The 13,402-nt window shown below is 30.3% G+C and overlaps 1 protein-coding gene and 1 pseudogene across 1 annotated transcript; both read right to left on the minus strand.

Moving 5' to 3' along the window:
* Positions 1-842: 842 nt before the first annotated feature.
* On the minus strand, positions 843-9,553 carry LOC139816290 (uncharacterized). The gene is made up of 11 exons (XM_071783692.1): positions 9,040-9,553; positions 8,254-8,691; positions 7,355-7,735; positions 6,678-6,882; positions 5,753-5,908; positions 5,648-5,688; positions 3,357-3,728; positions 2,446-2,826; positions 1,718-1,922; positions 1,037-1,192; positions 843-966 (listed from the first exon to the last, which is right to left on the minus strand). Exons 2-11 carry the CDS (start codon positions 8,613-8,615, stop codon positions 892-894), a joined length of 2,334 nt encoding a protein of 777 aa, XP_071639793.1. The 5' UTR covers positions 8,616-8,691; positions 9,040-9,553; the 3' UTR covers positions 843-891.
* A 1,037-nt stretch (positions 9,554-10,590) lies between these two features.
* LOC139816064 (odorant receptor 46a-like) lies at positions 10,591-13,298 on the minus strand (annotated as a pseudogene).
* Positions 13,299-13,402: the final 104 nt, after the last annotated feature.

Genomic DNA, 13,402 nt, shown 5'->3' on the forward strand with positions numbered 1-13,402 from the left:
GAAAATAACTTTTATTACACTAAATCTTGAAATAAATATTTAAAAATTTAGTGTTACTAATTTACGGAAAACTGCACAACTATCATGCCCAGATATACGTTAGATTAAAAACATTCATATTTTATAACAATAAAGAACTTTACGCTCGGTCAAAGCATAAGCTAATAATGTAGAAGACAACCAATTTTTGGAGCAATAAAGGATGTTAGAAAATATTTTTTTATAAAAAAATTTGTATGTATTAGGGCCGGTTGTTCCAACTTATTGGTAAACTAACTAATAGTTAAATCATATATGTGTCTTTGTTTTTCCTTTAAATAAAACAAGGATAGACATATGATTTAACTATTAGTTAGTTTATCAATAAATTGGAACAACCGGCCCTTAATAAACCAAAATTGACAAACTTACGTTTCGTGTCATACTTCATCAGAACAGTATAAATTATTTCTATCTTTGATTACTTTCATTTGTAAACAATCGCTTCAAATGAACCTAATGTAGGTAATCTTTTCATTATCTTATTATAGTATGTAGGGGGAGTCCGGGAGACTTGACCATAGAGGAGAGTTATTGATATAAGGGCTTGATCATAGAGGAGAGTATATATAAATACAACAATATAATATAATACAGCAACTTAACAATTGCGCGCTTGGCGCAAAATTTGAACGAGATACTTAAAGTGGTTCAACTCTCCTCTATATGGTCAAGTCTTCCGGACTCCCCCTATTGATTAATTTATACTGTTCTGATAAAGTCCAAGTATATATGGCACGAAACGTAAGCCTTTCAATTTCAATTAATTAATAAACACTAGTTTTTTTATTTAAAAAATATATATTTTCTAACATCCTTTATTGCTCGAAAAATTAGCCATTTTCTATATTATTAATATTTTATACTATTGTTACTTCTTTTTCGTTTTTGCAGGACGTTAAATGCAGAATATGATATTTCTAAGATCTGAAAAATATTAGGAAAAATATAGTATATATAATATTTATTCAGTTACCAAAGTAATAATGCTACTAACATTCTTGAACGATTGAAGAGATAAAGTTATCAAGAAGCTACTAGTGAACTTTATAGGAATACTGCTGCGCATCATGATCATCAACAATTCTTTCTTTTCTTTAGCTGACATAAATGGCCAATCCATATGATATACAGCATCTCCTATGCTCATACTCTTTCGATAAAAGATACATAATATTATTATACAATATTAGTATACAATAATATATATTGAATAACGTAATATTATTTATTTTACACAATGTGTGTGTGTGTGTGTTTGTATATGTATGGATATAGGGTGTCCCAGAATTCCCGCATGTGGAGTATTAGACGTGATTCTTTATGCTAAAAGAAACAACTTTTTTCTGCAGCAAAATTGAGTTCGATAAGTAGTTTTTATTGAGGAGCAAGTTAAATTTAACGAATGTGCGTTCTTCCTACGTGGCGCTCAGGGCCGATGCGCACTTCTCAATCGCTTGTACATGGTTCTTGATTTTTTCTGTATCATATTGCTTAAAATTTGATAAAAATTAACAAAATAAAATTGCTTACAATTTGTTAAAGAAGTTAGATTACCTCGAAAATTTCGTTAAAAATTAAGTTGTACGAAAATACTCGCAATTGTCCATTATCTTATTATCATTATCTCAGTAAAGTACATGAATTTGATAGGTAGACGTAGAATGCCGATAGTTACCTTAAACATGACTTCGTTTCCAGACCAGCAATAAATATAGATTTGTACACACATGCCAATGACATATCCTAAGAATTCCCCAATTTCAGACAATTCCATAATATGCGTTGATAGATAATACACACTTATACATATTACACACGTACTAACAAGAAACTGAATAAAGAATACCTCTCTGAAGATATCGTTTACCGTCTTGGCATATCTGTAATGTAATTTTGCCTTGTAAATGAGTAAAGCCATTACTACCCATACTATAATTATGTAACATATATGTCATAAATTTCAAATGTGTATAAGAAAAATTATGTGTGTATTATTTACTAAAACAAAAACTTCTTGTTTTAAAGCAAGTATAGATCTAATTTATTTTTGTACATACGCAAGCTATCACGGAATAATAACAAGCATATATATATATATATATATATATATATATATTTATATATATATATATATATATATATATAACATATATTTATATAACAATATATTGAAGTTACATTGATAACGCTCTATTATCGAGCTTGTAGTAATTAATTATCTTTTAATTCCAAATGGTATCAGTCACATTATCTGTATCAACTTTACACAACTTTATATTATAAATACCAATAAAAATCAATAAAAGTCGAATAGAAAATAGCGTTTAATAAATATTGCAATTAAATAACATACACACATATGTAAAGACATGTTCGTGTAAGATACAAAGGGATTCGACTAACTTGTAAATGCTGAGATGATGACGTATTATTTCCGATATGTTTGTTTCATCTTCATTTAACGGAGAGAGTGCATGTCCCAGATATCTAACTGTGTTGTTAATTATTAATTTATGAAGACGACTTTCAAAAATTTCAATCTGGGCGCACGTTTGTATGAACAATCCGAAGATTAAGGTGTCTGTGCCGAGACCTATAATAGTGGTGAAAATAGGACACATGAATTGCTGAATGCATATAATCCAAAATACTAGAGGTACATTGTAATCCCATGGCAGCCATATTCGACAAGGCAGTCGATCCTGCATAATGGTTAATACTGATCCTACTGAGACTCCTGCAAGACCGATTATACACAGAAGAGAGTATTTTATTGACCATGACCTGTAAATATAAAAGTGAAATTATATTTTATTAAAATTTCTGTACTTTTATAATAATGAAAATTTGCTTGCATTTATAAGTTCTGCAGAAATTTATAGTGATGTGATGTAATTGTTATTTATATGTGTGTTTATGACTGTTCGCCCCCTCTCTCTCTATTTGTTTGTATGTATATTTTACGCGCGTATGTCAGAATTTCAAAGTCTATGTTTTAATAATAATATTTAGAAATTTGTTCTACAAAAAACATTCATTAATTTAATTAAATGTAAGAATTGATTACGTGAAGAAATATAGGAAAGGTGATGTTATACAAAATTATCAAAAAATTTAGCAAAAAATAGGTAAGATATAATCGCATGAAGTGATAAAAAGTCTCAATTTTTATCAATACTAATTGAATCCAAAAAGATCAGAAATAATACGTATTAATTGTATACGAATTACGTTATTGCATATACATTCTATGCGGTTACTCTTATATAAGAAATCATTATTAGATTATCTTCATAATTGTGCTTGACACTTACCTGATAAATTTATCAAATTTCGTTTGGATAGCTACTTCATCCTCGTTTCGAGGTTTATGTGGTGCTTTCAACAATGATTCCACTACGTTGATGATCGCATTTCGACGTATCACAACGAAAGTCGCTTTACAACAAACGTTAACAAAAGACAAGAACAATAGTGTATTAGCGGTAAAATCATCGATATTTTCGACAACAAGTACTATATCCATAAATTGAGTTAACACCATAAAGTATTCCAAAGATAATACACCACAGGTAAATATACTATACAGCAGCTTAGCTCTATTCGAGGACCACTCAATAGGTCGCCATATACCACCAACGGTGTACATTAAAAAATTGAAAGAAAGTATTTGCATATTTATATCTCTTTACAAATAACTTATCGATGTATTTCACAAAAATATAGCTTCTTTCTATATGTGAAGTATCTAAAAAAGTAGTTTAATGAATTGCGAGAAATATCTTTTCTTAAATATATTAATTAAATATTTAGGCGTATAAGGTAATTATAAGAAAAACTGAATTGAATATAGAAGATGAAATAATTTTGTATGATCCGGACCGCGCGATGTACAAAATTCCACAAACTAATATTTAAATTGCACACTAAATACCGAATGTGATTATCCGATTGCGAGAAATTTTAATAGTTTAACATACAGATAGTATTTAATATCATCGCGGGATAAAAATCGGATGATCTCACTTAAACGTAATACAATGTATGTTTTATATGAACATATTCTCAATGTAGTACTTATCAGCATTTATCACACACCTTTTTCTGGAATGTCGGCATCTCAAAATTGTGGCTAGTAATGCAACAAAATTTTATACGATAAATATTAGTGTTGATACAACATGTTATTTTATTATCGTAATGGTCAACAAATTTCATTTAAATGCAACACCGGCCACGCTTTGCGATATACAATACATAGTTTTACCTGCTCCAGCATATTGTCAACCCTAGTACCATCAATTATATACTGCCATTAAATAGTCGACATGAAGTAGTATAATCATTTATTATGGAGTGCACGTTCTTTTCCGTTCTTGTGAATACTACAATTGTAAAAGTTTTCCAACTTGTAATCATCGAAGGATGTTTTTTACATTGAGACAGCATTTGTGAATCCACACCTGCCGCGGCCGACTCCTTCGGCTAATAGAGCTTTTACCAATCGGTTTTGTCGGAACCGATAAACCTTGACTGACGAAAATGAGACAACACTGCGCAGGTTCAGTTGGTGGACCCAAAGGAAATAGATAAATAGATTTGCAAGACAGAAGTTGAGATGAAGAAATATAAATTTATTCTAACTTACAGACACCCCGATTAATTTTAACTGGCGGATTTCTGCATTGTCCGATGCTATCCAAAGTGGGATAAATCCCGAACCACAAAATCAAAATTTTCACTTAAATATACTAAAATATACAATTAAGGTTTCTCGAAGACTGACCACTCGCTTCAACAGACGGAAGGGAAGTGTCTCCTCTCTTCTTCTTCATTGCTGCGTGGCCCGTTTCCCCCGTTTCTTACTCGATAAAGATGGATATTATCGATCTTTCCACGCACGCGTGTCCGAAAATTCCACGGCGCTTGATAATACGCGCGAAATTAAACGAACATCTAAGTCGCCAAACCGTACAAACATAAAAACACAAAGATTTACATTAAGCGTGAGTTAGGATTAACGCATTATAAACGTGATGACTTCCGCAACTCTTCGAGGAGTAAAGCGTTGACGTCGAGGGAAATTTTAATTTCTCACTTTTCTGTCACATCATTCACGCACATTGTTACATTCCCGTTGAATAAAATATTTGTATATCTTCTGTCTATCGGAACTGCAAAAAAAAGAATATTGTATATATTTTCTCAAGTTTCTGATCTCTACATCTGCGGTATGACAAGTACAGGTAAAATACAATGTATTAACTCTATACTCAATACATCACATGTAGCATAGACTTAAAAGTTATTTTTTTTACTAATGCTAAAACCAAAATTAGAGCTGCTTGTATGTCAAATCAAAACGTGCTTTACACTACCAGTGTAAAATGCCTACATGCACTGTTCATGCATTCGTGTAAATATTCTTAAAATCGGGATAAAGAATAAGGTTGAAAAATAACTTTTATTATACTAAATCTTGAAATAGAAATTTCAAAACTTAGTGTTACTAATTTACAAAAAACTACACAACCATCATGCCCAGGTACGCGTTAGATGAAAAAACATTTATATTTTATATACTATCATGTTACTTCTATTTTATTTTTGAAGTACGTTAAATGCAGAATATGATGTTTTTAAAATCTGAAAAATATTAGGAAATATAGTATATATAATATATTTAGTTAAAAGTAATAATGGTACTAACATTGCTGTACGATTGAAGAGATAAAGTTATCAAGAAGCTACTAGTGAACTTTATAGGAATACTGCTGCGCATTATGATCATCAACAATTCTTTTTTTTCGTTTACTGACAATAATGGCCAATCCATATGATATACAGCGTCTCCTATGCCCATACTCTTTTGATAAAACATACGTAATATTATTACTATACAATAATATATATTGATATGTGTATGTGTGTGGATACGGAGTGTCTCAGAATTCCCGCATGTGGAGTATAAGACGTGATTCTTTATGCTAAAAGAAACAATTTTTTCTGTAGCAAAATTGCGTCCAATAAGTAGTTTTTATTGAGGAGCAAGTTAACGAATGTGCGTTCTTGCTACATGGCACTCAAGGCCGACGCGCACTTCTCAATCGCTTGTACCTAGGCTTTGACCTTTATCTGTATTATATTGCTTGAAATATGATAAAAATTGACAAAATAAATATTCCTTGCATAATAAATAAGTAAAAGAATTGTCTGATTCCGAGCACTAAAAATCTGAATATAAAGAAAATGTAAATAGTAATATGTTTTGTGAGCTGAGCATTCTCTATTATTCTAAATATTACACAATTACGTATAACAATTACATAGTATTACTACATTAACACAATTTTGCTAATGGTTGTTTCTTAATTAGTATAAAGTTGTGTCTTAGCATAAAAAAGAATCAAGTCTTGTACTCCACATGGGAATTTTTTGATATCTCTTATATATGCTTACACATATGAATGTCTTTTATTCGAGTATAAAATTGTTTCTTATTTGTTAAAGAAGTTAGATTACCTCAAAAATGTTGTTAAAAATTAAGTTGTATAAAAATATGTCCAATTGTTCATTACCTCATTATCAGTAAAGTACGTGTATTTGATAGGTAGACGTAGAATGCCGATAGTTACCTTAAGCATGACTTCGTTTCCAGACCAGCAATAAATATAGATTTGTACACACATGCAAATGGTATATGCTACAAACAATCCAATTTCAAACAGTTCCGTAATATGCATTGATAGATAATACACACTTGTACATATTACCAAAATACTAACAAAAAACTGAATAAAGAGTATTTGATTGAAGGTAACGTTTACCGTCTTGGCATATCTGTAATAGGTCTCATATTAATTTTGCCTTGTAAATGAGTAAAGCCACTACCATCCATTCTTATGTAATTATGTAACATATTTCTTAAAAATTTCAAAAATGTAAAAAAATCACGTGTGTATTATTTACCGAAACAAAGACCTTTTGTTTTAAAGCAAGTATAGATCTAATTTGTTTTTGTACATACGCAAACCATCACGGAATAATAACAAACATATCGAACATATATTTATATAACAATATATTGAAGTTACATTGATAACGTTTTATTATTGAGATCGTAGTAATTAATTATCTTTTAATTCCAAACGGTATCAGTTACATTATCTATCAACTTTACACAACTTTATATTATAAATACCATAAAAATCAATAAAAATCGAATAGAAAATAGCGTTTAATAAATATTGCAATTAAATAACACACATATGTAAAGACATGTTCGTGTAAGATACAAAGGGATTCAACTAACTTGTAAATGCGGAGATGATGACGTATTATTTCCGATATGTTCGTTTTATCTTCATTTAACGGAGAGAGTGCATGTCCCAGATATCTAACTGTGTTGTTAATTATTAATTTATGAAGACGACTTTCAAAAATTTCAATCTGGGCGCACGTTTGTATAAACAATCCGAAGATTAAGGTATCTGTGCCGAGACCTATGATAGTGCCGAAAATATGACTCATGAGTTGCTGAATGCATATAATCCAAAATATTAGAGGTACATTGTAATCCCATGGCAGCCATATTCGACAAGGCAGTTGACCCTGTATAATGTTTAATACTGATCCTATTGAGACTCCTGTAAGGGAGATCATACACAGAAGAGAGTATTTTATTGACCATGACCTGTAAATATAAAATTGAAATTATATTTTATTAATTTTCATACTTTTATAGTAACGCAAATTTGCTTGCATTTATAAATTCTCCAGCAATTTATAGTGATATGATATAATTGTTATTTATATGTGTGTCTATGATTGTTTCACCCCCTCTCTTTCTTTCTCTATTTGTTTATATGTATGTTTTACGCGCGTATGTCAGAATTTCAAAGTCTGTGTTTTTAAAAAAATATTTAGAAATTTGTTCTACAAGAAACATTTATTAATTTAACTAAATGTGAGAAATTATTACGTTAAGAAATAAAGAAAAAATGACGCTAAAATGTAAAATTTTCAAAATTTAGCATAAAGCAAGGTAATCGCATAAAGTGACAAAAGTCTGAATTTCTATAAATTCTAATTGAATCCAAAAAAAAGTCAGAAATAATACGTATCAATTACGTATACAAATTATTGAGTAGACATTCTACACAGTTACTTTAATACCAGTCGATTATTCTAATAATTGTGTGTGATACCTACCTGATAAGTTTATCAAATTTAGTTTGTATTGCCACTTCGTTCTCATCTCGAGGTTTACATGGTGCTTCCAACAATAATTGCACCAAGCTAATAATCGCATTCCGACGTGCTACAACGACAGTCGCTTTACAACAAACGGCAACAATAGTCAAGAATACTACAGAACTAGTGGCAAAATCATTGATATTATTGACAACGAAAATAATATCCATAAATTGAGTTAACAATAAAATGTATTCGAATGACATTATAACGTAGGTAAATATACTATACAGTAGCTTGGCACTATTTGATGACCACTCAACAGGTCGCCATATACCACCAAGGGTATACATTAAAAAATTTAAAGAAAGTATTTGCATATTTGGATCTCCTTTTTCACAAACAATTTATCGATGTATTGCACTAAAGTATAGCTTCTTTCTACATATAAAGTATCTAAAAAAGTAATTTAATGAATTGCGAGAAATATCTTTTCTTAAATATATTAATTGAATATTTAGGCTTATAAAGTAATGATAAGAAAAATTGAATTGAATATAGAAGATGAAATAATTTTGTATGATCTGGACCACGCGATGTACTAAATTCCACAAACTGATATTCAAATTGCACACTAAATACCGAATGCGATTATCCGATTGCGACAAATTTTATTCGTTTAACGTATAGATTGCGTCCAATGCTATCGCGGGTTAAAAATTGAATGACCTTTTAAACGTAGTGCAATATGTGATTAGTGCGAATATAACTACAAGGCAGTATTTGTCAGCATTTATCACACACCTTTTTATGGAATATCGGCTTCTCAAAATTGTGGCTAGTAGTGCAACAGAATGACAAATATTAATATTGATAAAATAACATGTTATTTTATTATCATAATGAACAATAAATTTTATTTAAATGCAACCGAGTATACGCCTTGCGGTGTACTATACATAGTTTTACCCCCTTCAGCATATTGTCAACCCTAGTACTATCAATTATGTATGGCCATTAAAAAATCGACATGTAGTGTAATCATTTATTATGGAGTGCACGTTTCTTTCCGTTCTTGCAAATACTACAATGATAAACGTTTTCCAACTTGCAATTATCGAGAGATCTTTTCCTTTCACGCACGTTGTCATATTCCCGTTGAATAAAATATTTGTACGTCTCCTGTCCATCGGAACTACGAAGAATATCTATCTTCCGCAAAGTTTCTCGTTTTATTGCACAAAAATACCAGACGAGTGTAGCGATAAAAATAATGTATAACATTTGGAGCGTTTTTCTCAAGTTACCGGTCTTTTTACATCTGTGAGGTATGACAAGTGTTGAAGTGTGCAGATAGAGAATTGAGAATTGAGAATTGAGAATTAAGAATTGCTACTATGCAACAATTCTTCATTCAATGCATCATACGTTGCATAGAACTGAGATATTATTCTTTTCTTACTTTAATGCCGAAATTAGTGCTGCTCGTACATCAAATGAAAATGTCATGGCATTACAGTGCAAAATATCTATATGAATTGTTCATGCATTCGCGTTAATTATCCTAATAAAATTGGAATAAAAGGTAAAGTTGCAATAAATATGCAAACAGAAATTTCAAGATTTACAATTAGTGTCACAAATTTACGAAAAACTACACAATTATTCTTCTCAAATACGCTTTAGATTTTAGGTTATTTATATTTCATGTTTGGTTATTTTTATTTCATTTTTGAAGGTACGTTAAATGCAGAGTATGACGTTTTTAAAATCTGAAAAGAAATTAGACAATATAGTACATGTAATATATATTTATTCAGTTACCAAAGTAACAATGCTACTAACATTGCTGTACGATTGAAGAGATAAACTTATAAAGAAGCTACTATAGTGAACTTTATAGTAGGAATAGTGCTGCGCATCATTATCATTAGCAATTCTTTCTTTTCGTTAACTGACAATACTAGTCAATCCATGTGATGGATGAACATGTTTTAATATTGTAAAAACTCAATAAATTTCACTCAAATATAACCGAGCATGTCATGCGACAGACTAAATATAGTTTTATATATTTCAACTTCTTAACCCTAGTAACAATAATAATAGTCATTAAAAAATCGACATGAAGTCGTTTAGACATTTATTAGACCGGACGTTCGTTTCCGCTTCTGTGAATACAATAATTGTATGTTTTTCTACTTGCAACCATCGAGGGATGCCGTTCGTTACATTCACGCACATTGCTATATTCTCATCGAATAAAAAAAATATATTTAATATATATGCATTAGCGCCAGAATGTTTAGAATCGTAATAAAGATTAAGGTTTTGAAATAAATGTGTAAACAAAAATTTCAAGTTTTTCTAACTAATTTATGAACAACTACAGAATTATCATGCCTAATACTTGTGGTTACTGATATTTTACTTTTGAAGTACGTTAAATGCTGAATATGACGTTCTTAAAATCTGAAAAAGAAATTAAATATGAGATGTAGAATGCGGTAAAGTTATTATTAAAAATGTTGATTGTGCTTTCCATGCACCATAAGTGTGTTACTGAGAATATCGCATATAAATAATTATTATGGCTACCTAAATATTTGTTACAAAAAGCCTACTAACATTGCTGTAAGACTGAAGGGACAGAGTGATCAAGAAGCTACTAGTGAACTTTATAGGAATTGTGCTTCGTATCATAATTATCAGTAATTCTCTCTTTTCATCAGTTGATAATAGCGGCCAGTCCATACAATATATAGCATCTCCTACGCTCGTACTCTGCCAAAATAACACAAACAAATTTGTCACTTCTGGCAAAAAAGTACTCGCGAGTTTTCTAACTAAAGTATCTCATTCTGATATTGTAGAGAATCGATTATTAATTACCTTAAGAATGACTTCGTTCCCAGACCAACAATAAACGTAGATTTGAACAAACATTCCAATGGTGTACAATAAAAAAGTTACAGATTTAGACAGTTCTACAATATGTATTGACATATAATATACACTTGTACATAATATTAATATACTTCCAAAGAATTGAACGAAGAGCACTTGGTTAAATATACCGTTTACCGTTTTGGCGTATCTATAATTGTTTCACGTTAGTTCATACATTGCATATGAGTAAATTAATAACAATTCTGATATATAATTTTATAACATGATTCCTACGAATCCAAAAATTGTTAAAGCATTTGCAATGTCTCATTTTCTTAAACAAGAGCTACTTGGTTCTGGACGAGTATTTAGACCTAATTTCTACATATATTAGATCTTGCGCAACTTATCACAAAATGACTATGTAATAAAAACTGAGAGTGCTTTGTTCTCGAGCTCGTAACAAATATATGTATCAATATCAAATAACGTCAGTTATATTAGCATTTTTCTTTGAACATCCTTTCGTCATAAACTTTACTGATTATAGACAATAGCGATTTTTAAGTATTAGATAATTTTTAGACATTAATAACACATTCAAATACGCACGCACTTAATCATACACGCAAAATAAAGAGACATTTCAATACATGCATGAAAACAGATTCTCTTACGTGACCCACTTGTAAATGTTGAGATGTTGACGTATACACTCCGATATCTCCATTTTGTCTTTATTCGACGAAGAGAGTGCGTGTCCCAGACATCTAACTGTTTTATTAATTATTAATTTGTGAAGACGATATTCGAAAATTTCAAGCTGGGCACACGTTTGCAAAAGCAATCCGAAGATTAAGGTATCCGTGCCGAGATTTATCACAGCGGAAAAAATTATAGTTATAATTTGATGAATAGATATAATCCAAAACACCATTGGTATATTATAATTGAATGGCAGCCACGTTCGATAAGGCAGGTGACCATGCATAAGATTTAATACTGATCCTATTGTAGTGCCCGTAACAGAGCTTATCACCAAAAGTGTATATTTTATCGTACACGATCTGTAAATATAAAAACGAGATTGTATTTAATAGCTGCCGTATATTTACGACAATTGGAATTTACTTGTGCATTTAATTTGCGTAAATTTATAATAACAAAATTTAATTATTATTCTGGGATGTGTGTATATGTGTGTGTGTGTGTGTGTATATATATATATATATATGCTGTGTAATAATGCTTTAAAAAATATTATGTCTGAGTTTACTTTACAAGAAAAGTTCATTTAAAATATTTTTTAATTCAACAAACTAAAAATAATTACTAAGTTTTTAAATTCATATGATAATGATAACTTTGATATAAAATAAACACAGCACAATAATTAGTACAAGGTTACATAGGTTACAACGTGTTAAAGTTATAACAATCAGCAAATTTAATTGGATCTGGAAGAGTCAGAAATGTTACGTATAACATATTACGCAAATTAAATTCTTGCGACATTTTACACAGATTAAATTAATGTGTTATCACAGAATTTCTCTTTTAATTATGTGTACCTGATAAATTTGTCAAATATTGTTTGTATCGTCATTTCATCCTCGTCACGAGATTTACACGGTGCGTTCAACAATACTTGCACCAAATTGCGATGATCGCATTTCGACGCACAACAACGACAGTCGCTTTACAACATACGGCAACAACAATCAGGAACATTAGAGTGTTAGTGGCAAAGTCATCAATATTGTCGACAATAAGAACTATATCCATAAATTGAGTTATAACACTACAAAGTATTCCGAAGATATTACAATAAGGGTGAATACATTGTACAGCAGGTTAGCGACATTTGATGACCATTCAATAGGTCGCCACATATCACAAAGGTTAGATATTAAAAAATTTAGAATAAATAAATTGTATAACTTTATATTTATAAAGTGAGTGAAAGATCGTATTTCTCGAAGAGCCTTTTTGCATAAAATACGACACAATGTTTTAAGCAAAAATGCTTAAAATATTAGATATTTTTTTAAATTAACTGTCTGGACATATGCTGATTACAAGTACATTAATTATACCTATACCAATTCTATACGCAGCATAATATATCATATAGCATATACTGAGAAATTCCTCCCTCTTGACTTCATATTAAAGCTAAATTAGTGCCGCTTGTACATGAAATTCAATGTGTAAAATGTAAGTAAGTATTCAATATGTGCGTGCATTAACACCAGTATTCTTGGAATAATAAAAACCA

The sequence above is a fragment of the Temnothorax longispinosus genome, chromosome 7, assembly GCF_030848805.1.
Source record: "Temnothorax longispinosus isolate EJ_2023e chromosome 7, Tlon_JGU_v1, whole genome shotgun sequence".
In the NCBI taxonomy this organism is placed as follows: Eukaryota; Metazoa; Arthropoda; class Insecta; order Hymenoptera; family Formicidae; genus Temnothorax; species Temnothorax longispinosus.

Coding starts and splice junctions, on each gene's coding strand:
- LOC139816290 (XM_071783692.1), bottom strand. CDS start 8,615: ATGCAAATACTTTCTTTAAATTTTTTAATGTATACCCTTGGTGGTATA. Junction 5,689..5,752: donor CTCTTCAATCGTACAGCAAT/GTTAGTACCATT, acceptor AATATTTTTCAG/ATTTTAAAAACATCATATTC. Junction 1,193..1,717: donor GAAACGAAGTCATGTTTAAG/GTAACTATCGGC, acceptor TTTTATCGAAAG/AGTATGAGCATAGGAGATGC.